General features: G+C 38.1%; 2 protein-coding genes across 2 annotated transcripts in view; one reads left to right on the plus strand and one right to left on the minus strand.

The window, feature by feature from the left end:
- The window catches only part of dnah5 (dynein, axonemal, heavy chain 5), a gene marked incomplete at its 5' end in the record, with an annotated part of 161,185 nt that extends 146,698 nt beyond the window's left edge, over window positions 1-14,487 (plus strand). Inside the window, 8 exons of the mRNA XM_081387820.1 lie at window positions 13-232; window positions 507-712; window positions 1,070-1,273; window positions 4,422-4,637; window positions 6,800-7,012; window positions 9,179-9,331; window positions 12,532-12,763; window positions 13,582-14,487. Of these exons, the coding sequence (XP_081243946.1) occupies window positions 13-232; window positions 507-712; window positions 1,070-1,273; window positions 4,422-4,637; window positions 6,800-7,012; window positions 9,179-9,331; window positions 12,532-12,763; window positions 13,582-13,733 (1,596 nt within the window). The 3' untranslated portion in view covers window positions 13,734-14,487. The remainder of the gene's footprint in view (window positions 1-12; window positions 233-506; window positions 713-1,069; window positions 1,274-4,421; window positions 4,638-6,799; window positions 7,013-9,178; window positions 9,332-12,531; window positions 12,764-13,581) is intronic.
- Window positions 14,488-15,952: 1,465 nt separating this feature from the next.
- The window catches only part of adcy2a (adenylate cyclase 2a), a 207,921-nt gene continuing 200,689 nt past the window's right edge, over window positions 15,953-23,184 (minus strand). The window contains exons 21-25 of the mRNA XM_081387821.1: window positions 22,807-22,953; window positions 22,440-22,547; window positions 18,855-18,969; window positions 17,402-17,526; window positions 15,953-17,210 (exon numbers count right to left, since the gene is read on the minus strand). Coding sequence (XP_081243947.1) covers window positions 17,058-17,210; window positions 17,402-17,526; window positions 18,855-18,969; window positions 22,440-22,547; window positions 22,807-22,953 — 648 coding nt within the window. The 3' untranslated portion in view covers window positions 15,953-17,057. The remainder of the gene's footprint in view (window positions 17,211-17,401; window positions 17,527-18,854; window positions 18,970-22,439; window positions 22,548-22,806; window positions 22,954-23,184) is intronic.

Consider the following 23,184-nt stretch of genomic DNA (forward strand, 5'->3'; position numbering starts at 1 on the left):
TTCCCCTATTAGGGAGGCTGGGCTTTACTTCAGAACTGTCATTTGGGTCTGGATTTTATGGATGAACTCATGGATACAATCACAGAGACAGACAGCATTCATGACACCTTCAGACTGTGGATGACCACTGAGGTCCACAGACACTTTCCTATCACTCTCCTGCAGATGTCAATCAAATTCACCAATGAGCCTCCACAGGGACTGAAAGCCGGACTTAAAAGGACTTACGGAGGTGAGCCTGACCTCTCTTGATATTTAGTCTTTACTCGCCTGTCAGTTTTCTTTATGGACTTCACTCCATGTCAACTGCAGGCTGTTTTTATATCCTGCCTATTTGAGATGAAAGACTGTGCCATCACCTGAGACTACTAATGGATTTGAAACATTTATATGATTATTTAAAGAGGAGCCTCATTATTCCAATATCCTCAAAAAAAAAAAAACTAGCTTTGTGTTATTAATAACAAAAGTCTTAAAAATTGGTAATGCCTAATAATATCTTCCAGGTATCAGTCAGGATCTTCTAGATGTGAGTAACATGGTCCAATGGAGGCCCATGTTGTATGGGGTGGCATTCCTCCATTCCACTGTCCAAGAGAGGCGAAAATATGGACCTTTGGGTTGGAACATCCCATATGAGTTCAACCAGGCAGATTTCAATGCAACCATACAGTTTGTCCAGAATCACCTCGATGATATGGACATCAAGAAGGTGAGAGTTGCATTATGGAGCAGCTGTGTTACTAGATCATAATAATTGGCACAATTAAATCAGCCAAATACAAGTTTATTTCGGCTAAACTGTTCTGTAATTATACACCTTTAATTATCCCACATAAACTTAAAGTAACCTATACTTGGGAGTCATTTTGAATTATATGGATTCTTGTCAAATGTCTTTATAATTAAAGTATGGCATGAACATAACCTTTTCCACATCTGCGAGAAGGTCCTTTTACATAAAGTGTATGTATATGATTTACACTGTCATCTTTGTCAAGGGTCTATGCAAAAAGTTGCCAAATAGACTCAGCACCTGGCACTTTAATTTGAATGAGTATTTTTACAGGGTGTGTCCTGGAACACTGTGCGCTACATGATCGGCGAGATCCAGTATGGCGGTAGGGTGACTGATGACTATGACAAGCGCCTCTTGAACACATTTGCGAAGGTGTGGTTCAATGAGAACATGTTCAGCCCTGATTTCTACTTCTACAAAGGCTACTGCATTCCCAGATGCAATAATGTGGATCAGTATCTCCAATATGTTCAGGTGAGATAGAAGGTTCCAATGAAACTGCTCAGTCAGTCTCTTTGGAATCAGTATAGCTAGCTACTATTTGTTCTACAGGTTTTGTCACTTGTTGAGACTGTGTTGACAATTGTCTGTGTAGACAATGGTGTTTTATTACAACACTGTGGGCTGTTACCTGGTGAAGATTCACAGCAGAGTGACTCCAATTGACATTTAAAATAAATTCTGCCAATACTGAGTACCAATACTTACTTTAAAAAAACAACAACAACAACAACATTAAAATACTAAAAGTATACCAAGTAATGTAATAAATTGATCCAAGCAGAAACAAATTCGCTGAACCTCCTCAAGAGATAAATTATGCAACAGAATAGCATAATGCAAAGTTCCTTTACAATTATAAGCTGTTAATGTAAATTTCAAGTGCATTTTTTGTTGTTCATTTCAGCTTTAGTTTAGGTTCTTATTTTCTTCTCTCTCAGAAGTCTCTGGCAAATGTGCTGTAAATGGTACCACTATAAAGACCTACCATCACCCCCCTTTCAGCAGATGAGTTGGTGCGAACATAACAGTAATTAATATTCAAGTCGCATCTGGCACAGTTTGTGCATGCTGACAGAAAGTAAACTATCTGAAGACCAAAAGAAAAGTAAATAAATATACTTACAAAATAAAAACAATGAGAACAAAAAAAAGGCCAATCTTTCGTCAACTGTAATGTAACAAACACAGTGAATAAAGCTGATTCATCAGGCATGAAAATAGTGCAGCTCAATCAAAGCCACATATATACACCACTTCATAATAGCCATTCCAGTGCCAAGAGGGACATGACCAGCCTCTCGCTGCCCTTATTCCTGTTGTACATTAAAGCCAGCGAGTCATGTAACGCAGTGGTGTCCTCGTGAGAGAAATAGTACAGCTGCAAGCAGAGTACGGCTGATCTTCATTTTCTGAGCTGATTGTGATGGATGTTTTTAGCCCCAACTCACAGCAGGATGATTCTCTCAGACATGGTTCTAAGAGCTGGTCTGTGCACTCAAAGCGTACACACAACAGCTTTGTTCAGTATGTAACACGCAATGAGCTTATTAATGAAACCACTCACAAAAGCTTCTGAAGAAACATGTGAGACATTTTGCTTTAAAAAAAAGAATAAAGGAAATTTTAAAAAATAGCATTCGTTCAGCTGTTCAGTATAAAATCTCTAAGCACATGTTGTTTACAGGAAGCTTTTGATGAATTATGATGAATGAGTGTGTAATGCGAAATGACTTGTATTGCTGGTACACAACGCTGTATGCTTGTGTGGCTCAACTAATAAACATCTTTAATGATGATTGCTCATCAAAAAGGAAGAGATGTGGGAAAACTTTCATTCATTTATCAAAACTGATGCAATACGCTTTAGCTTTCCTAGCTAATGAGAGTGAGCTCTCATAATGCTTGTTTATTTCATGTGAAAATTGATCGCAAGACACTGATCCCTTTTATTTTTAGAATATTTAAATTTAGAATCCAAACATGGACCTTTATACAATAAAACATTTAGCATAGTTTTTTAAGTAATTGCATCTATATTTAATCATATCTTTAAACTGAAATTATTATAATGGCTTAGAATCAGCAAAACATGTTAATTCTGAAGAAAAAAAAAGAAGAAAAAAATCTGTTTAAAAGTATGAACATGGTTTAGAAATGGCTAGCTGTGGAACAAGCCAGATTCAGTTATTTAAAATAAATGAGATTGAAACTAGTTTGATTTATTAATGATAAATATATAAAGCTAGTTATTGTGTATTGTGTATTTAATGCCTTCAGTTTATTAGTACTATTACAGAAATCAGAAATATTCAGTCAAGTCACCTGTATTTATATAGTGCTTTTTACAATACAAACTGTTTCAAAGCAGCTTTACAGTGATAACAGGAAAATAATGCAACTTGTTTCTGCTGTATATATATATCTCTGGAGCTCAGTTCAGTTTGTCAATGCAGGCAGATTAATAATATTGTTGAATATTAAGTGTCCCTGACTAAGCAAGCCAAAAGCCAAAGGCAACAAGTGGCAAGGAACCCAAACTCCATCAGGTGACAGAATGGAGAAGAAGAAAAACCTTGTGAGAAACCAGGCTCAGTCGGTGGGCCAGTTCTCCTGTGTCCAATGAACAAACCGTGCATGATTATGATTCAGGCAGCATTACAGGTCAGAAGTTAGATTGGATCGGAACATTCAGAATATTTATCCAGTTCTATCAGCTGGTATGGAGACGGGTTTGTTGAGGATCAGTGCCGATGGCTGTAATGTCGATGAGGCCTTTACAGGAGAGAGTCTAGTTGACAAAATCTCTGCTGACACTTCAGGGAGGGGTTGTGTCGTGTCTAGGCTCAGGTCCTCCATCTGATCTGGATACAGCCCGGATCCGGCTGACTACAGTAAACCTCGGGATTAACAGAGAGACTAATATTAGCGTAGATGCCATTCTTCTTATTATGTAACAAGTACATTGGGTGTTATAGGAAGTGTTCCTGGTTCCGTCTGAAAACCTTGTAGAAAATACAACTCAAATTTAGCGTTAATGTCCTCAATGGAACATGGCCAGACTTATTTCTAGTATTTACTCTCATTTACCACAGCCACGTACTGTAAATGTTTTATACATTAAGGTTATGCATGCATTACTGAATCGTGCCTTTGTGGATAATCTCCAGATAGTATAAACAACAATTTTAAAGGAACGTTTTGGCTATATTCCAAAGCACAAACACATTTGTGGCATGATGTTGCTGACCACAGAAATTATTTGACTTGCAAGAAGTGAATGGTCAACTTTGTGGATTTAAAAGGAGAAATGTGGAGCTTATTACATTTTTAAAGCACTTTGTTTCACCGGTTTAAATTTAGAGTCCTATTCTTTTTCTTGTATCCTTGTGTGAATCATAAGTTTACCAGCTTTACAAAATTGCATTAATGTTAATACCAATGTGCCTTGCTTTAACTGAGGGACACATGAAAATAATACTCTTTGGTAACCAATATGGTCCTGTAAGCAACATAATAACTCATACTGAACCCAGAACTTCCTTTAACTGTCTGGGACTAAGTTTTTTATCTTTTTATCTTTCTTTCCTTATGTTTTTATTTTATTTTTGGTCTCCTAAAGGGTCTCCCCACATATGACACCCCTGAGGTGTTCGGCCTCCACCCAAATGCAGACATCACCTACCAAAGCAAACTCGCCAAGGACGTGCTAGACACTATCCTGAGTATCCAACCAAAGGACAGCTCCAGCGGAAGCGGTGAGACCAGGGAGGCGATTGTGGGCCGGCTAGCAGATGACATGCTGGAGAAACTGCCTCCAGATTTTGTACCATTTGAGGTAAAGCTTTAGACTGGGCAACAATGATGCAGCAAAATTTTGTATGGTTGATAGAGTGAACTCAGAGCCCAATGGTAGCAAATGGCCTTTGCTGTCTGGAGCTCGAGTCCTGTGGGGATATTCTCAGGGTTGACGAATGGTGGTGAGGTCACAGATGCCTGCGCTAATGCATTTTTATTTTTTTGGAACTTACAAATGTTCTAAAACCCAACTTCAGTTGCTTATGAAACATATAGGCAGTAATTAGCTGCAACTCCCCTCTGATTATTCGCCAATTAAGAAGGCAGCAGCAAAAAAAAAACGTGCCTCAGGGGTGCACTTGGGCTTTTTGTTTTCATTATCTCTCACAGCGGACTGCAGAGAAGCAGATTTGTCTCAATCATGAGCTTTCCTAAAATATTTAAAACCCTTGCCCTGCTTTCTAGCAATTTTAAAACTCTATTATTAATAACAATAGCAAAAACAGCGACTTTCTACTTGTAAATAAAACATTGTGCCTTCTGCACCTACCGCCCTTGTTTATCCAGATGTGAAATGTGCTGCCAGTTATGTCATGATGCACTTTACATTGAGCTATCACTACATAAAAAGCTGGCAGTAAACTGCAATTCATTGAAAATGTTTGTGCAAATTTTTTGTTGTTTATGGCAGCAGTTTTACAACTGGATGTATTATCCAGATGTGCGGTATAAAAAAGCACTTTTGGCATTTAAAGTGTAAGTTGCAGGTTAAATTTTTCACGAAGATAATGCAATGTGTTTATTAAACATAAAGATAAGAACTGCCCACCATTGTTTTTTATACCAAAATGCTGATATAATATGAAAAGTTGGCACTTTTAACAGTGGTTTTAACCGCTCCCGCTCCCTTCCACTAGATGGAGCGTGACGTCACAAGAGGAACTCACTAGTAGAGTTACCGGCATAGTCATAGCTATAGATGCCTTACATAACTACAGACAAGTTGGTTGTATGTTTTATTTGATAAAAAAATTATGGATAAAATAACTCAACTGTTAACATACTCGTGTGTGCTGACTTCAAGGGGACCGTGATCCTGCCTGAAATGAGAATAAGCTATTCGCAAAACAAACGGGTTCAGGCACGTCAGATCAGCCGGTCGCGGGTCGAGCTGCTCCACTAAACTAAACGCGTTCACCTCACGGCAGCACACACTCTCCACTGCTGATAGCCCACACACACACAGTGATGGGGACATCGATCTCTCTTTTTCTTTTCTGACAATAAACATCGCTAATTAAATCGTGAGAAATTGATAACGCGTGGACTGAGGAAGGGTATTACATGACGTTTGAGGCGTCGATGAGACTAGCGATTGCGCCTGACGTGCATCTCTAACGTGCAGCTCTGATTTGGACTGACTTAACGTTACTGTAAGTAAATAATGTCTTCAGTCGTTGTCCCTCCTTGCTATTCTACATGACGGCAATATTTTGAAAAGACTTGCTTGTTCTGTTATATTATCCGGGTTAAGTTTGCACCAGGCTAGACTTGCTCTAACGTAGCTAACGTTACTCACCGGGACACCTGGCTAACCCTCCACTCATTCTCCTCACACCAAGCATTAATAACTCTTTGAGTGCCATGGCTCCCCTCTCTCACGCCTGACCAGTTAAAAATTGTAGGGCTGTGGTCCATAAAGAATTTGATGGTTTCCCACATCCTCAGTCGTTCTCCAAATAGCCATAATACAGTAGGAATCTAGCAGAGTATGGGTTGCGAGTTCCTCTTGTGACGTCATCACCCAGTAACTGAAAAACACGCTACGTTTGAAGAAACCCTAATAAATGTTATTTTAACGCATTTTAAGACAGAAATAATTAAATATATACATATAGAGCACTTTAATTTACACATTAATTGGCTGTGGTGGTTAACCTGCAACTTACACTTTAAAAGAGCCGATTTGGGTGTCTAGATAATGGTGGTGAAGCAGTAAAGTTTGTCAGATTTCAGTAGTCTGTTGCTTTCTCCAAAGCCTAGTGCATAAAGGACACAAATGGAGGAGTTGCGCCCATGCAAACTGTGTCAATGCTAATATTTGTCATTGTCACCTTTACTTGATTAACAATAAAAAATAATACAGAGAGTGCAAACTAATAAATGACACAATCATAAATTCAAATTGCATCATTTATCCAGGTCAGAGAGAGATTGATGAGCATGGGTCCCCTTCAGCCCATGAACATTTTCCTACGGCAGGAGATTGACCGCATGCAGAGAGTGATTGTTCTGGTCAGGAACACGCTGAGTGACCTGAAGTTGGCCATCGATGGAACCATCATTATGAGCGAGAACCTGCGAGACGCTCTGGACTGCATGTATGACGCCCGAATACCCGCGCGCTGGAAAAAGGTCAGAGGCCATTGCCTGCCTTTTATGTGTGAAATGTGTAGGACATACAATGTACACACCAAAAACACAAACCATGTTGGGAAGAGTTTTTAAACAAATTATTTACGACCCAAAGTAGTTAGTGTAGATATGAATGTCCCGATTAATTTCATTAATGTTCAGTCATGGTGTATATACCAATTGGACTATTTAACTACACTCTTTAGCATAGATCATAACATACGATTTAATGCGATAATACATTTTGAAATCAGCACATTATCTGTACTTATGTTCCCATATATTTTCCCTTTAGTTAATTGTAATGATTGTCCTATGAACTGTATTGTTAATCTCTCGCTGTGATGAGATAGTTATTGGATTTAAGGAGCAGTGCGTCATCTTGAATGTGAAAAATCAAACCCAGAGGTGCAGGGCTTAAGTTTCTTAAACACCTCATCAGCTCACCTGCAGCAAAACAGCTTCATTTAACTCTGCTTTTCAAATGCTACTCAAGCTGAACTAATCATGAGCTAATTGAAAACGCCTGCTGAATAACAATCAAGCTGTAACTTACCCTGCATCTGAACATGTGTGTTTATATGTGAATTTATAATGCCTGTTTGTGCGTTTATATGCCCTGTTTTGTACTTTTACACGGTGTAAGCCTATCCAAAGTATGGTATTTTTGTCTCAAGCTAAACGTATGAAACAGTTTCCTTGGAACACAAAATGGGAAATTTTGAGGACAATGCATATGGTTTCCTGACAAACTGCAAAAAGGACAAAAAACATCACAATAAAAGAACCATAAAAGTAGTCCATTTGATCATATAGACTTTATTCCAAGTCTTCTGATGCTATACAACAGCATTCTGTGCTGAACAGAAATTTAAGTTGTTATTCATTATAAATCTTTCCCACTGTTGTTGTCATGTCAAATCTGTCTTGATACAAAGATATTGGGCCCTATTTTAACGATCTGAAACGCAAGTGTCAAAGCGCAAAGCGCAAGTAACTTTGTGGGCGGGTCTTGGCGCTGTTGCTATTTTCCCGGCGGGATAAATGACTCTTGTGCCAGGCGCAAATCTAAAATGGGTTGGTCTGAAGTAGCTTCATTACTCATAGGTGTGGTTTGGGCGTAACGTGAAATAAACCAATCAGAGCGTCATCTCACATTCCCTTTAAGAGCAGGCGCGCTTGTTCCATGGCGGATTGCTATTATAACGGCGGATTTGCCAGGCGCGCGCCAGGAGCGGTTCACAGCCGAGGAGACCGGCGTTCTCGTCAGGGACGTTGGGGATGGAGAAACACACCCAAATTAACTTCGGTTAAAAAGGCGTATGATAATTTGGGTAAATGTGTAAGCTAGATGTATGCTTTTATAATAAATTGTCTATCTATCTATCTATCTATCTATCTATCTATCTATCTATCTATCTATCTATCTATCTATCTATCTATCTATCTATCGTAATAATGTATGATTTGCAAAAATGAAAACTGCTGCTTCTGTGTAGATGAGAGAATCAAAGTGTATTCGCGTTGTGCACACGCTACATTGATTATGGCCAAGCATGCGCCCTTAAAATAGCATATGAATAACATGCGCAACGCGCCACTGACTTTAAACTATTTTTTCCTGGTTAGTAGCGCAATTGTTTTCTAAACCTGCAAAATAGCATGAAGGAACGTTTGCGCTGGAACACGCCTCCTTTTTTGCGCTGAACCGCCCAGGGAGCGCAAGTTCATTCCCTAGTTTAGCGACGTGCTTCTGTGGAGGGAAAAACGCGCTTTGCGCGGGTGCAAAATAGGAATGATACATGCGTCGGTGTACAAAGTCAATTGCGCTGGGTGCAAGATAGGGCCCGTAGACTATTAAAATCTTCACATAAAGAGCTCTTTTACTTTATGGTGGTTTTTAGTCATTAGTGCTTGAAAGCCTAGAGCAGGGTGAAAACCCTATCCTGTGTGTATCTGTGTGTGTCGGCTGGAGTTCATCCATGAGCCTCAAACATCTCTGTAAGATCTGGATTTGCTAAGTGTCACTCTGTCTTTGTGCGTGTTAACTGTGGTTCTGCTCAACTGACCTTCTGCCTTTGTGTTTTTGTGTGTGTGTGTGTGTGTGTGTGTGTGTGTGTGTGTGTGTGTGTGTGTGTGTGTGTGTGTGTGTGTGTGTGTATGCAGGCCTCCTGGGCTTCTACCACATTGGGGTTTTGGTTCACAGAGTTGCTGGAGCGTAACCGGCAGTTCCACTCTTGGATTTTTGAGGGACGACCCAACTGCTTTTGGATGACAGGTTTCTTCAACCCACAGGGCTTCCTGACAGCTATGAGACAGGTGGGTAACTATCACATGAACACTTCTGCTAAACATACACTTGTACTCATTTCCCTCCTGATCTGTTGATTGTTTTTACTCAACAACAAGTTTTAATTCTGTCCTTTACAAGGTAGATGTTAACCCTATAAAGCCTAGAGTATCTTTTTATGTATATTTGATATGCAAATGTGTAAGTCCTTCAAATTATAAACAACATTTTGTTAAACAACCTGTTGTACACTGTCTACTACATGCCTGCTACCCTCTGATACTTTATACATTTTAAGCAATTAAAAAAAAACCTTTAGTTAATTCTAAAAAACGGTATACAAACAGTGATTTTTATCAAGTAAATGTAAGAATAATTTTTATACTGTTAGTAATATTTCAAGATAAACATTTACTGGAATCAACTTGGGTTTATTTGATTATACACAGATCATGTTTTAGAAAAAAACATGGTAAAATTGTCTTTCAAATAATGATCAAATATGATACATCATGATTTTGAGGAACGTTTATTTGTACATACATCTCTTAATCATCATTGTATTGCAGTGTATTATATGTTTTGTATATAATACAAATAATATAGTGACATATTTATATGAATTTGATGTAATAGTCTGCATTACTGTTATAAAAAATCTCATTGATTTACATTATCAGCTATCAGAATCTTACTTTTTGGCCATATAAAGATCAGCAACTGTCGAGTGAGGTGCTACTATATGAGCCAATAAAGCCTGATGTATCAAATATGATACTGAACAAAAAACACCTATGCAAACTTTTTAAAAATATATTTTGTCTAAAGGCTGAATAAACTGTTCCGTTAAAAAAAAAAAAAAATCTGACTATTATTTTGTATGCCAGGCTTTACTGGATTAAACGGAATATCGATGCATCCTGTTTGAATTTTATTGATGTTTTACACCAAATAATATGTTATGTCAGACATCTGGGTTAAACGTTCCCTTAACATGCTTGTTCAAGTGGCCGATTAGTCTCTAAATGCATGTTATCCCTAGAAGAATCAATAATGGTGAGTTTAGAGGTGTTTTGGGCTGTGAGGGAACTGCTCAGTGGGGTGCATTCTAGCTAATGCCTTGGGGGTAAACAGCTTGCATGAAACAGGACTCTTTTAATTAATATTGGGCACCCATCCTGTTTTCTGTTCTCAGCTGTGTTTCTGTGCCAACACCTGCAGCTCTGAGAATAAACTTAGGGAAAGTTGTTTTCTCTCTCTCTCTCTCTCTCTCTCTCTCTCTCTCTCTCTCTCTCTCTCTCTCTCTCTCTCTCTCTCTCTCTCTCTCTCTCTCTCTCTCTCTCTCTCTCTCTCTCTCTATATATATATATATATACACACACTCACTTAAAGGATTATTAGGAACACCATACTAATACTGTGTTTCCCCCCCTTTCGCCTTCAGAACTGCCGTAATTCTATGTGGCATTGATTCAACAAGGTGCTGAAAGCATTCTTTAGAAATGTTGGCCATATTGATAGGATAGCATCTTGCAGTTGATGGAGATTTGTGGGATGCACATCCAGGGCACGAAGCTCCCATTCCACCACATCCCAAAGATGCTCTATTGGGTTGAGATCCGGTGACTGTGGGGGCCATTTTAGTACAGTGAACTCATTGTCATGTTCAAGAAACCAATTTGAAATGATTCGAGCTTTGTGACATGGTGCATTATCCTGCTGGAAGTAGCCATCAGAGGATGGGTACATGGTGGTCATAAAGGGATGGACATGGTCAGAAACAATGCTCAGGTAGGCCGTGGCATTTAAACGATGCCCAATTGGCACTAAGGGGTCTAAAGTGTGCCAAGAAAACATCCCCCACACCATTACACCACCACCACCAGCCTGCACAGTGGTAACAAGGCATGATGGATCCATGTTCTCATTCTGTTTACGCCAAATTCTGACTCTACCATCTGAATGTCTCAACAGAAATCGAGACTCATCAGACCAGGCAACATTTTTCCAGTCTTCAACTGTCCAATTTTGGTGAGCTTGTGCGAATTGTAGCCTCTTTTTCCTATTTGTAGTGGAGATGAGTGGTACCCGGTGGGGTCTTCTGCTGTTGTAGCCCATCCGCCTTAAGGTTGTGTGTGTTGTGGCTTCACAAATGCTTTGTTGCATACCTCGGTTGTAACGAGTGGTTATTTCAGTCAAAGTTGCTCTTCTATCAGCTTGAATCAGTCGGCCCATTCTCCTCTGACCTCTAGCATCAACAAGGCATTTTCGCCCACAGGACTGCCGCATACTGGATGTTTTTCCCTTTTCACACCATTCTTTGTAAACCCTAGAAATGGTTGTGCGTGAAAATCCCAGTAACTGAGTAGATTGTGAAATACTCAGACCGGCCCGTCTGGCACCAACAACCATGCCACGCTCAAAATTGCTTAAATCACCTTTCTTTCCCATTCTGACATTCAGTTTGGAGTTCAGGAGATTGTCTTGACCAGGACCACACCCCTAAATGCATTGAAGCAACTGCCATGTGATTGGTTGATTAGATAATTGCATTAATGAGAAATTGAACAGGTGTTCCTAATAATACTTTAGGTGAGTGTATATATATATATGTATATATATATATATATATATATATATATATATATATATATATATATATATATATATATATATATATATATATATATATATACAGAAACGCAGCTGAGAAGAGAAAACAGGATGGGTGCCCAATATTAATTAAAATGAATCCTGTTTCATGCAAGCTGTAATTTTTTTTTATCACAATATTGATCTGTTGCTTTAATTGAAGGTCAGGGAGGCATGTTTAAATAGTTGAATAACTATATATGTTGTGTGAATTATATTGAATTACTTCAATATATAGTATAAATAATTCAATGGCGAGCGGTGACTTATTTAACCGGGTATGCTGGGTGGTGCATCATGTCAAAAAAACTGCCCAATGCAAACATTGAATGGGTTTATTTTAAGCGAGATGCTCGCATTCGCTTTAGACAGAGTGTTAGTCTCCTCAGTTGCTTGTCTTACTCTCATGACACATAGCAACACAGCTAAAACTAGTCTTAATATGTTGGGCCTCTTATTGAAAGTAAACATTTACCGGTTGAGACATGCTGTTTTTTTTTTTTTTTTTAGTTTTATTATATTAAATTATAATTATATATCGCAGATCTACTTATTAATCATGTCACTAACTCAACAGGAGATCACTCGTGCTAACAAGGGGTGGGCGTTAGACCGTATGGTTCTGTGTAATGAAGTTACTAAATGGATGAAGGATGACATCACGCAGCCTCCTTCAGAGGGGGTGTATGTCTACGGTCTGTACCTGGAAGGGGCCGGCTGGGATCGCAGGAACTGCAAGCTCATTGATTCCAAACCCAAAGTACTGTTCGAGATGATGCCTGTGGTCAGGATGTACGCAGAGAACAATGGTGAGTTTTATATATAAATAAAATACTTTAATAATGCGTTAAGAATACCTCAATACTTTAAAATGCAAAGACAAACAGCAAACATTTGGTACAACTGGAAGGGAAACATTTCAAATAAAGGAGTAGAACAACAGAATGCCATTTAAAACTGATGGATAACCTTCTGATGTTCAATCAGAAATAAATTACAAGAAAGAGATGAAAAATAAAAGTGGGATGTTGTGTGGCACACTTTTGTGGACCCAAATTCAAAGTCTGTAACATCAAATATATGATTAATCTGATTGAAGAATAATTCGGTTGAAGAATAATCCTAGATTACCACCTATAACCAGACGCTTCCAACTATATCTATATTTGGCTGAAATGGTAGAATGCTAGTCAATGCTAGAGCATTATTTTTAGCATGCTGGAGCAGTGTTTCCCAACCCTGTTCCTGGAGGCACATCGACAGTAGACATTTTAGATATCTCCCTTGCCTGTGTTTGATTAGGAAGAGTTTGAAAATGTGTAGTGTTGGCGTGTCTCCAGGAACAGGTTTGGGAAACACTGTGCTAGAGATATAAACTTTTCTTTCTTCGCAATTGCGAGTTGTAATGTCCGAATTGTGACATTAACTTGCAATTCTGAGCATAAAAAAAACTGATTTGTGATACAAACTCAATTGCAAGAAAAAAAAATCAGAATTGTGAGATGAAAAAGTAGCAATTACTTTTTATTCCGTGGTAGAGACAATCTTCCATAGATGTGTTTGTAGTAAAAGCATCCAAAACGTTACATTCATTTTATATATGAACCGAATCGTTATCTTTCCTCAGGTGTCAAAGATGTTCGCTTATACTCAAGTCCAATATATAAGAAACCTGTTCGAACAGACTTGAACTATATCGCAGCTGTTGACCTGAGAACCAGTCAGCCTCCAGAATACTGGATCCTGAGAGGAGTGGCCCTGCTGTGTGATGTCAAATAATCATCTTTTAAAATGATTATATACATATGTGCCCAGATAGCTTTCTGATCTTTTTCTGTATTTTTACCGATGTTTACCCTGAGCATCTGAATAAAACATGTACAGCTCTCAATTACACCACACATACGATTCCAACTTGACATCTAAACCTGTGAATCCATCATAAATATTTTCAAGTCACACATTGTCATATAGTTTTCTGAGTGCCTCTCAACACCATCTGCTGTGTCTCGTCTTTAAATGCATGAACCTGAGGATTAAAGGCCAAATGTAAGCCTGCTGCTTAACAGCTCAGCTGAAGCGTATTCATGCTTGTCCTACAGTAAACAGTCTTGTGTATTTTTTCATCTCCGGTAAAGAGGCTGCGTCCAAAATCACATACTTCCCTACTATATATGTGAAACAATATATCACAAAAGATGTCCAAATTCACAGTACTCATAAAAGAGTAGACAAAAAGTACTACTTCAGACGAGATCTTGAATTGTGCATACGATGGACACTTTACTATCCCATGATGAGGCCACGGGAGAGAATTTATGAATGGCAGTGAAGTGATGCTGGTAGGTCACATGATAATGATAAGTATGGATTACATTCATACTATGTAGAGCATACTTTTTTAGCACTCACAAAGTACATACTTAAAAATAAGTACCTACAGGAGAGTATGCTTTTTGGATGCAGCCATTCTCCATATATGGTTTCTTCACAGTAACCAAATTTTTTTTCTTGTCAAATGTCATCCTAGCACAAAAAAGAAAACATCAAGCATGTTTGAAACACGGGCCTGTACCACAAAGTTGAAGAAACTCATGATTGGTTATTGGATTTTTGCAAGTTGACTAAATTAAATACAAATTTGTAATTATTTCTGAAGAAAATGACATTCAGTCACATGAAACATGAAGACAATGCGATTCTATTCTCTTGAGAGCAGGATCGACTTCAACTATATATATATATATATATATATATATATATATATATATACAGTGCAATGCATAAGTTTAGACACTCATGCTAAAGTTGACTAAAAAGAGGAATAAAAAATCATCTTTTGGAAATTGAACTTAATGCCTTAATTAAAAAAAATTAGGAAAAATCCCACCTTTAAGGACACCAATTTTCTTTGTGAATGAATAATGTATCGTAAATAAATAAATGTTCTTCCTTAAAATACAGGGTGCATAACTCTGGACACCCCTATGTTAAACTCCCATAGAGGCAGGCAGATTTTTTATTTTTAAAGGCCAGTCACTTCATGGATCCAGGATACTATGCATCTTGATAAAGTTCCCTTGGCCTTTGGAATTAAAATAGCCCCACATCATCACATAGCCTTCACCATACCTAGAGATTGGCATGGTTTTATTTCAGTTAGCCTAATAGCTGGTTTGATTTGCATTGAGAGATGATCTTATGGAAAGTACTCCATGCTAATCTCTAGGTATGATGAAGGCTATGTGATGATGTGGGGCTATTTTAATTCCAAAGGCCAAGGGAACTTTATAAGGATGCATAGTATCCTGGATCCATGAAGTAACTGGCCTTTAAAAATAAAAATCTGCCTGCCTCTATGGGCATTTAACATAGGGGTGTCCAGCCTTATGCACCCTGTATTTTAAGGAAGAACATTTATTTATTTACGATACATTATTCATTCACAAAGAAAATTGGTGTCCTTAAAGGCTGGATTTGTCCAAGTTTTTTTGTTTAAGGCATTAAGTTCAATTTCCAAAAGATGATTTTTTATTCCTCTTTTTAGTCAACTTTAGCATGGGTGTCTAAACTTATGCAAAGCACTGTATATCCCAAAGCATCATATAATTACTGTTATTAGATGTTACACCAACTCTAAGGCAGATAAAGGCAAAGTACAAAAATATAATTTAAAGTGGAACAAATGAAATCACCAGATGGAAATCTACATCTCTTGAATTATAAAAAATCTAATTTTGTCCATCTCTAAAAATAAAGCGTGGTTCTCTAAACTCTTTTAATCTGAAATGTCAGAGACGGGAAGTTCTTCAGAGATGTCACTGTGATCACAGCTGCTTGGTTCAAGTTACTAAAGCTTTGTGGAACAGGACCCAGGAAAATGGAATACAAATATGTAAGACGTTTCCATTGTTTGCTGTTTGTAAAGATGTTTTAAAAGTTTGATTTGATTAAAAACTCTCGAAATAAATGGTCTTGTGCAGCTCTTATTTTATCTTGCCATTAAAATTTAATTTCATTAAATCATTTTAAGTCAACATCTTGTGACTCAGGGTGTTATAGCATACAGTAGTCTCACAGTTAAGAGGTCCTTGCTTTGAGTCCCGACAGAAGCAGAGGGCCTTTCTGTGTTGGTATTTATGCTCCAATTTCCCCCACAATTCCCCCATCTGGACAGGGTGTTTCCCTTCTTATGGTCTGAGATCCCTGTGACCCTACTTAGATCAACAAGATCCATCCATTTTCTGTCCTAAACTGGCTCTAAACATTTTCGAAGACATGGCCACATCAGGACCTCATTCATTTATCCAACTACAACTGAACAATAATATATTAAAGGGGTAAATATAAAGTCCTAACAATCTACCTGTAGTGCTCTTTCAGCTGATATTTTATCCACTTGGGACAATAATGCAATAGAGAAAATGTACAAACACCTCTCAGGACTTGACGGCAGTGGTCCGGCACCAATTCACATAGAACGCGCACAAAGGTTTGAGGTTGCAAAGAGCAACTAAACAGTGCACCTTCTGTTAATGAAATACATAACGGGAAATATTTTCATTATGAATGAAAACATGACACAGACATACAAACATAGAATACTATATTACATTCACAACTCTTATAGGGATTTGGCGCTACTGTCCAAAGCTACATCTATATGCCAATGGTGTAAATATGTCACACATATCATGCACAGCATGTCAGTGACACGACACAAAAAAAGTTTAAGTACTAGCTTATTCCTGTATTCTGTAATATGCACTACAATATATCAAACCCTTGTCAAACATAAAAATAAAGATGCTCTCAAAAAGACAAGTACATATAAAGTTTAATGAAGTTTTTACAAAAGAAAAAGAAAAAATGGTGTTAAAACATCAAAACACTTTTTGTTATATTTGATTTTCTTACAAAATAATTGCTACCATATTTACAGTACCCTGTGCACAAACCCTGCCTATGAGATACGGTAGAAATGGTATCACTTTCAATACATCCAATATTTCGTGCATCTAAAGACTAGGCACAATTATTTACAAATGTCTCTTTTATTCCTGTTTTGTGGATGTCTGCAGTTCATTGCATGTGTTGTATGATTCATGGCATTACATTCCCCTGGGATAACGACCGGCTCATCTCAGTGTGGACAAAGTATGTTTTGAGCTCTCCTTTCCCTTTCACATTTATAATTCCTCTGCATGTGCACATGTAGCCTAACGTCTGCAAGATACGACTTGTCTCTTCTGTAACCTGCAAACACATACACGCACACAAAGGAATTAAATGTATTAATGGGTCAATGCACTGCACGTTGTTCAAAGCATGAGCAATTTTTCTGTCTAGAATCCCACTGGTTTTACATGGAGTGTTACTTTACCTTGAATCAAATATCTATTAAAAGGACTTGAAGGGGGGGAGGGGAACGGGACATCTTATCTTACTTGTATTTTTCCCAGCACTCCTGTGCTGTCCATTCTGCTTGCGACATTCACTGTGTTGCCCCAGATGTCATACTGCGGTTTCTGAGCTCCTATCACTCCAGCTATCACAGGCCCATGATTAATACCTGCAGATGGATGGTGATATACAGGTTACTGCAAATTACATTTATTTCAGTCATGAAACTCTAGAGGGCGCAGGCTGTTCTTTAGCTGCAATCTGCAAGCAATTACATCATTAACACATGGCACAAGCTGATTGGCCTCCGCTGATCCTGCAGCCAATGAGATTGCTTGCTCAACATTTAAACAGTCTAGTTCATTGTTTGCTGTAAGCTAGTCCTGCAGTGTGCTATTAAGAGTTCCTCTGACACCCTCCACCTCCCCCAGCTCCACCTGCCAAGGTCTGCTACGGGGTTTATATATGTCTAACTATGCCACCGCAGCAGCATCTTACATGCTCACAGCAGCATGTCCGTGTCTCTATTACCAGTAGCAATCCATACTTGCTATGCAGCAGCAGCAATAATGCAGAAGTGTAGTTAAATCTCTTTAACCTTTATTTAACAGAAGTAGAAAGAAAAAGAAAAATCCAGTGTTTTCACTGACCAACTTAATTGTATTTTCTAAATGTAAACATTTTGATTTTGACGGCTGCAACACACTCCAAAATAAATTGGGACAGAGGCAAAATAAAAGTGAAATGTTCCAGATCTGTTCTTTTTTTTCTGTTTCTATTTATTCTGTTTTCTATAGGATTTAGGTCTGGGCCGATAATCTTTCTTTGCTAAATCCATTGCATCATGTTGATTTAGATGTATGTTTTGGACCATTGTCGTCGTCATCATTTTTCTGCCCTAAAAAAATGCCTGAACTTGTCCTAGGATGTTTGTCTGATTTGCACAAATTGAGTGTCCACCTGACAAAAAAAAATTGTCTAACTGTAGATATAGGCCAATATATTTGTGGGATTGTCCCATAATGACTATTTGTTTGCTCAGGGGACTAACTGAACATTCTAAAAGATTAGCCATTTATATTAATGAATGGGAATGATAGATGAAGGCTGTAATACTAATGTTGTCCACCAGAGTATACAAAAAAAAAAAAAAAAAATTAGGTCTCATAGATTTTAATCTGTGAATATGGTTCAGTAGACTTACTACTGAAAAAAATGCATAGAAATAGAAAATACATAGAAAATGTAATATATATTTGCAAATAAATCTACAATCTCCAAAAAGCTAATATATCATTAAAATTTGCATTCATTTTTATATATCCTAATGATGTTGAAAACATTTCCTTAAAACTCAATGAATCACTGTTCATTTGTATTATTTGTCTCTTTTTAAATAATACGTAATATATTACATAATATATAAGAGACACTTAAAGACTTATATTACAGCATTTTTTAACAGAGACATGGCCATTGCATTGAGTTTTCACTCACCCACTCTGAGTTTGAAGTCATTGAAGGAATGTTTATTGATGACATCAAGCTTCCCCACCAGTGCAAAGGCAAACTCCACCATGGTACCAATGTGCATGTACTGCCTGTCATGCTCCTACAAACACGAACGGCAAAAACAATGGGTTTAACTTTATTAAGTGTGCTTGCTGAAAGCGCACACTTATTGTTCTTCTTAAGTTTTCTTATTATTATTATTATTATTATTATTATTCCCGGGAGAAAAATTTTGGCCAGCTCCTGCGCCTAGGCCCTTTGAGACAGAGACACCGTTCCAACTTTAAAACGTTCGGTCAGTACCGGTGTAAGTTGCTCGCGAAGATGACATCACAAGTCCATGTCGTTCGTCCGCCATAGTGGATTGAACAGAAAGCGAAACTAAAGTTTCACAGGTCACAAATTTGGTCCGAACTTCACGAAACTGGACGTACATGATCCTTGGACTAAGCCTCACAAAAGTTACTAGAAGGATTTTTGATTTTTGGAAGCGTTTGCCCGTCACAGCCAAACGAAATCGGCGGCGTAGTCGCCAAAACAGGAAGTAGTTCATATTTCAGGAACGCTGTCACGTATCGAAACCAAACTTTGTACATTAACTCGATACTCCAATGTGAGGATGTACAAGATCTGAATTGTTTTAATTTTTTTTTATTTCAGGCTAATTGACAAACCCATTTACCTATGTCTAGGTTTCAACTCAGACTTTTAGTGTTAATGCATTTAGACAGTAGGTGGCACTGTTGTATTACATTTCACAGAGCTGCCAAGTCAGTGTATAGACTGCATTAGTTTTTACTAGGTTTGCCTTAATAAATGCAGGGCCTGAATTTCGTTTTTTAAACTGGGAGGGAATTCCACCGCTTACATGGGTCACATGGGGGGGATCTAAAGGTTATTAGCCTATGCATCATACATTCGGTCTTCTTCGCTAACCGAACAATTAATTGTCTGTGGCTGTGTTTGTGCGCGCGGGAAATATGCTGCGCATAACAACAGAAAACAAGGAGAAACGTGCAGTCACATGCTCAAACAATTAACAACGTCTCTCTAGATGTGTAAAAACAAGTGGAAAGCGCGAGCGCGCCGCTCTCTCCTTTCCACAAGCGCTTGCTGTCCCGTGGCGTCTGTCGTTGCTATGCAACCGTGAACTCCGATCGCCATGATGACAAGGAAGTATCAGCAAAAGATTAATAGATTTCTAGCCCTTGCATTAGCTTTACTCATGGCCGTAGCCAGCTATGATTTCACCGAGGTCCGGACCTCGGTAATTTTTTTTGTATTCAAAAATAAAATTTCAAGCTCTCTGAATGATTAATTAGCCGTTTAAACCACGTCACATGTGTGTTTGCAATTCATGTTGCTGCGAGAATGTAGAACAGTGAACGGGGCTTGAGAGCGTGCGTGAGGTGCTTACAACAAAGTAGTTTTTGACGCGTTCGACTCGAGTTCGAATCCGCCTTTTGCCGAACTCGCTCTTCTCCCTTTTCCCAATACACATGAGATGTAAAATGTATAGCCTAACATAAAGGTCTCTAGCGTTATATTTTGCCAACGAACTAAAATCGAAACCGTGATATGGTTTTGTGCTTTATAAAACAGCACAAGACTTTAAGTATCCTATATAGGCATTATGTTTGTGCTGCGTGATTTAAAGAAAAGTGCGCACTTTGCTCACGCGATCAAAGAGTTTATTTCTTGCAAGTGAAGAAGACATTAGGACAAAAGTATTGTAATTTTCCTATAGTGTAATGTAAAATATACTTTTGAAATATTCATTTTCATTTAATACAGTACGTTTATAGGCTATTTTATGTCATAGGAATAATTATATAAATCATTATTATATTATTATACTAATTGTTTGGCGTCCTAAAACACCAGTGATAATTTAATGTAGACTGAGACTCTATATCATAAATAAAAAATATGTTTGAGCCCTCTTTAATGTCTAGGTACAAGTCAATGCTTTTTCTTTGTGCACAGTTCATGGGTTGAAGCCATTTTTTTACAGTCTATGGTTGTAGCCCGTTGAAGCTCTTAATTTTGAGCTCTCAAAGTGCACCAGACTGATGCATTTAACTTTAAAATGTACAAAATGTTCTTGCGGGGGAGCATGTCCCCGAACCCCCCTAGAGGGACAGAGGTTTACCCAACATAGTTTTAAAAATCCTATGGGAAAAAACGATAATTTATTAACTTTACTCCAGCATAGTACAACAAAGTTCCTTTTAATGTCCTAAAATGTACTTGGACAAACTATACATTTGGCCTGCCTTAGGGGGGGCCTACAAGACATTGTGCCCAGGGGCCTCTGAATTCTTAATCCGGCCCTGCACCTCACCCCAGACCTCACTAATTTTCAAACCCTGGTTACGGCCTTGGCTTTACTACTAGATATATTTATGGAGATGAAAAATAATAAGGCGCCCTGTACAGCTATGATCAGCCAGGGTTTCCGCGGGGCATTAAAAAGCATTTTGCTTATTCATGTAAATGTAAATGCGCAATCCCCACATTCCCGCACCGAAATTCAAGCCCTGAAATGGCAGCGGGATGTGTAACTCTAGCATATGGCGCATATGTCATATAAAGTTAGGCAAGGCCAAACAGCGTTATCCATGTTTTGCGATTGCATCGCTAGAGTAAGCTAGTGAAACTGATAGCGTTCTTCATTTAATTACAATATGAGGACTGACGGTAGGCTATAAAAATCAGCGTTTCTGTGTAGGTGATGACAACCATCTTGACAGCAGCAATCAAAGCATCGCTAATTACGGTTGACCTTAATTTGAGATAGTAAATTTGTTCCTAATCAAAGGGAACACTCAACCACAGAACAGCTGGGTAAGTTTTGTATTGGCTTATTGGATACAGTAAATGAAGACTGTCATCACCTACACAGAAACGCTGATTTTTATAGCCTACCGTCAGTCCTCATGTTGTAATTAAATGAAGAACGCTATCAGTTTCACTATTAGCTTACTCTAGCGATGCAATCAACAACATGGATAACGCTGTTTGGCCTTGCCTAACTTTATATGCACAATCTTGAAAAAAGTACTATTGTTGAAATTCTCACATCAAGCAAACTTCAACGCACCCTTATCCACTACCTGCTAACGTTACTGAACCGCACCAGAGCAAGCACACTTTGCAGTTCCTCCGGAAATGCACTTTTCTAGTTTTGATAGTTCACTTTAGACATTCTACTAACTATGAATAACTTAACTTTAGAATAAGATGACATGCTCTGCGTCAAAATAAAGTGTTAAGCAGACAGTCAACTAATACTCTAATGACTGGTAGCTAACATGTAGTTGCAAAGTTAGTTATAGTAAGTAGAATGTCTAAAGTGGACTATCAAAATAAAGTGTTACCAAACAATGAACTCACACCAATGACTTACTTCATATATCTTAATTAATAGTGTAGAGTTGTCAATATTTTACAAGAATTACAAGAAAATTATATTAGATGAATAAAAGTAGACGAAGTCATGTTCCCATGAGACATTTTTTATAATTTGACAGACAGACAGACTTGATTGAATCCATACATTCCTGATACCTGTGTATATTCTGGTCCTGGGCTGGCATTAAGTCCAGTGGCTGCCATATATGTGCTTCCAATGGTCTTTATCTTCTCCACTCCACTGAACTTTGGCTTAGAGAGCAACTACACAGGAAATACAACATAACCATAGCAGAGTTAACATCAAACAAACCATCAAAACTGATTTGTGAAAAAGGACTGCATCATCATGGTAATAACATTTCAATTTTGACTAAATCAGATGAATTTCATGAGTGAATGCTATTCCAGCAGAATTTGCACACCACAGTAAGTTTGAAGTACACTTCAATGGGAAAAAGTTCAAGAGTAAAAAAGGAACCAGCTCTTTTTTTCCTACAAAATAAATGAAGCGATACGTTACCTCATCAAAGTCTGCAATGATCTCGTTGAGCAGTCTGAGGCACTCAAGACCCTCCTTGTTTACGTCGGATTCTGTGTAGAACTCTTTGAAGTCCGGGATAGAAGCAAACATCACACACACCAGGTCATATGATTGGTGATACAGATCCTGTCATTCACAGAGGAAAAGGAAGCTCAGGTATAAAATATCTGAAGACTGACTTTCAAACTAAACAAAAATAAAACATTATTTAAAAAGTGTAATCTCAATAAATTTTCCCTCAAAGCATTCATTTCAACAGAAGAAAACTCCTTGCAGTTGTCAAGCACTCCCAAGCATCTAAATTCAAGCCATAGTCTGATGTGCTTTAAATCATATCACAAGTTTGTTTGCGCTGGT

The sequence above is a fragment of the Scardinius erythrophthalmus genome (genome assembly GCF_964197995.2).
Source record: "Scardinius erythrophthalmus genome assembly, chromosome: 16".
Classification (NCBI taxonomy): Eukaryota; Metazoa; Chordata; class Actinopteri; order Cypriniformes; family Leuciscidae; genus Scardinius; species Scardinius erythrophthalmus.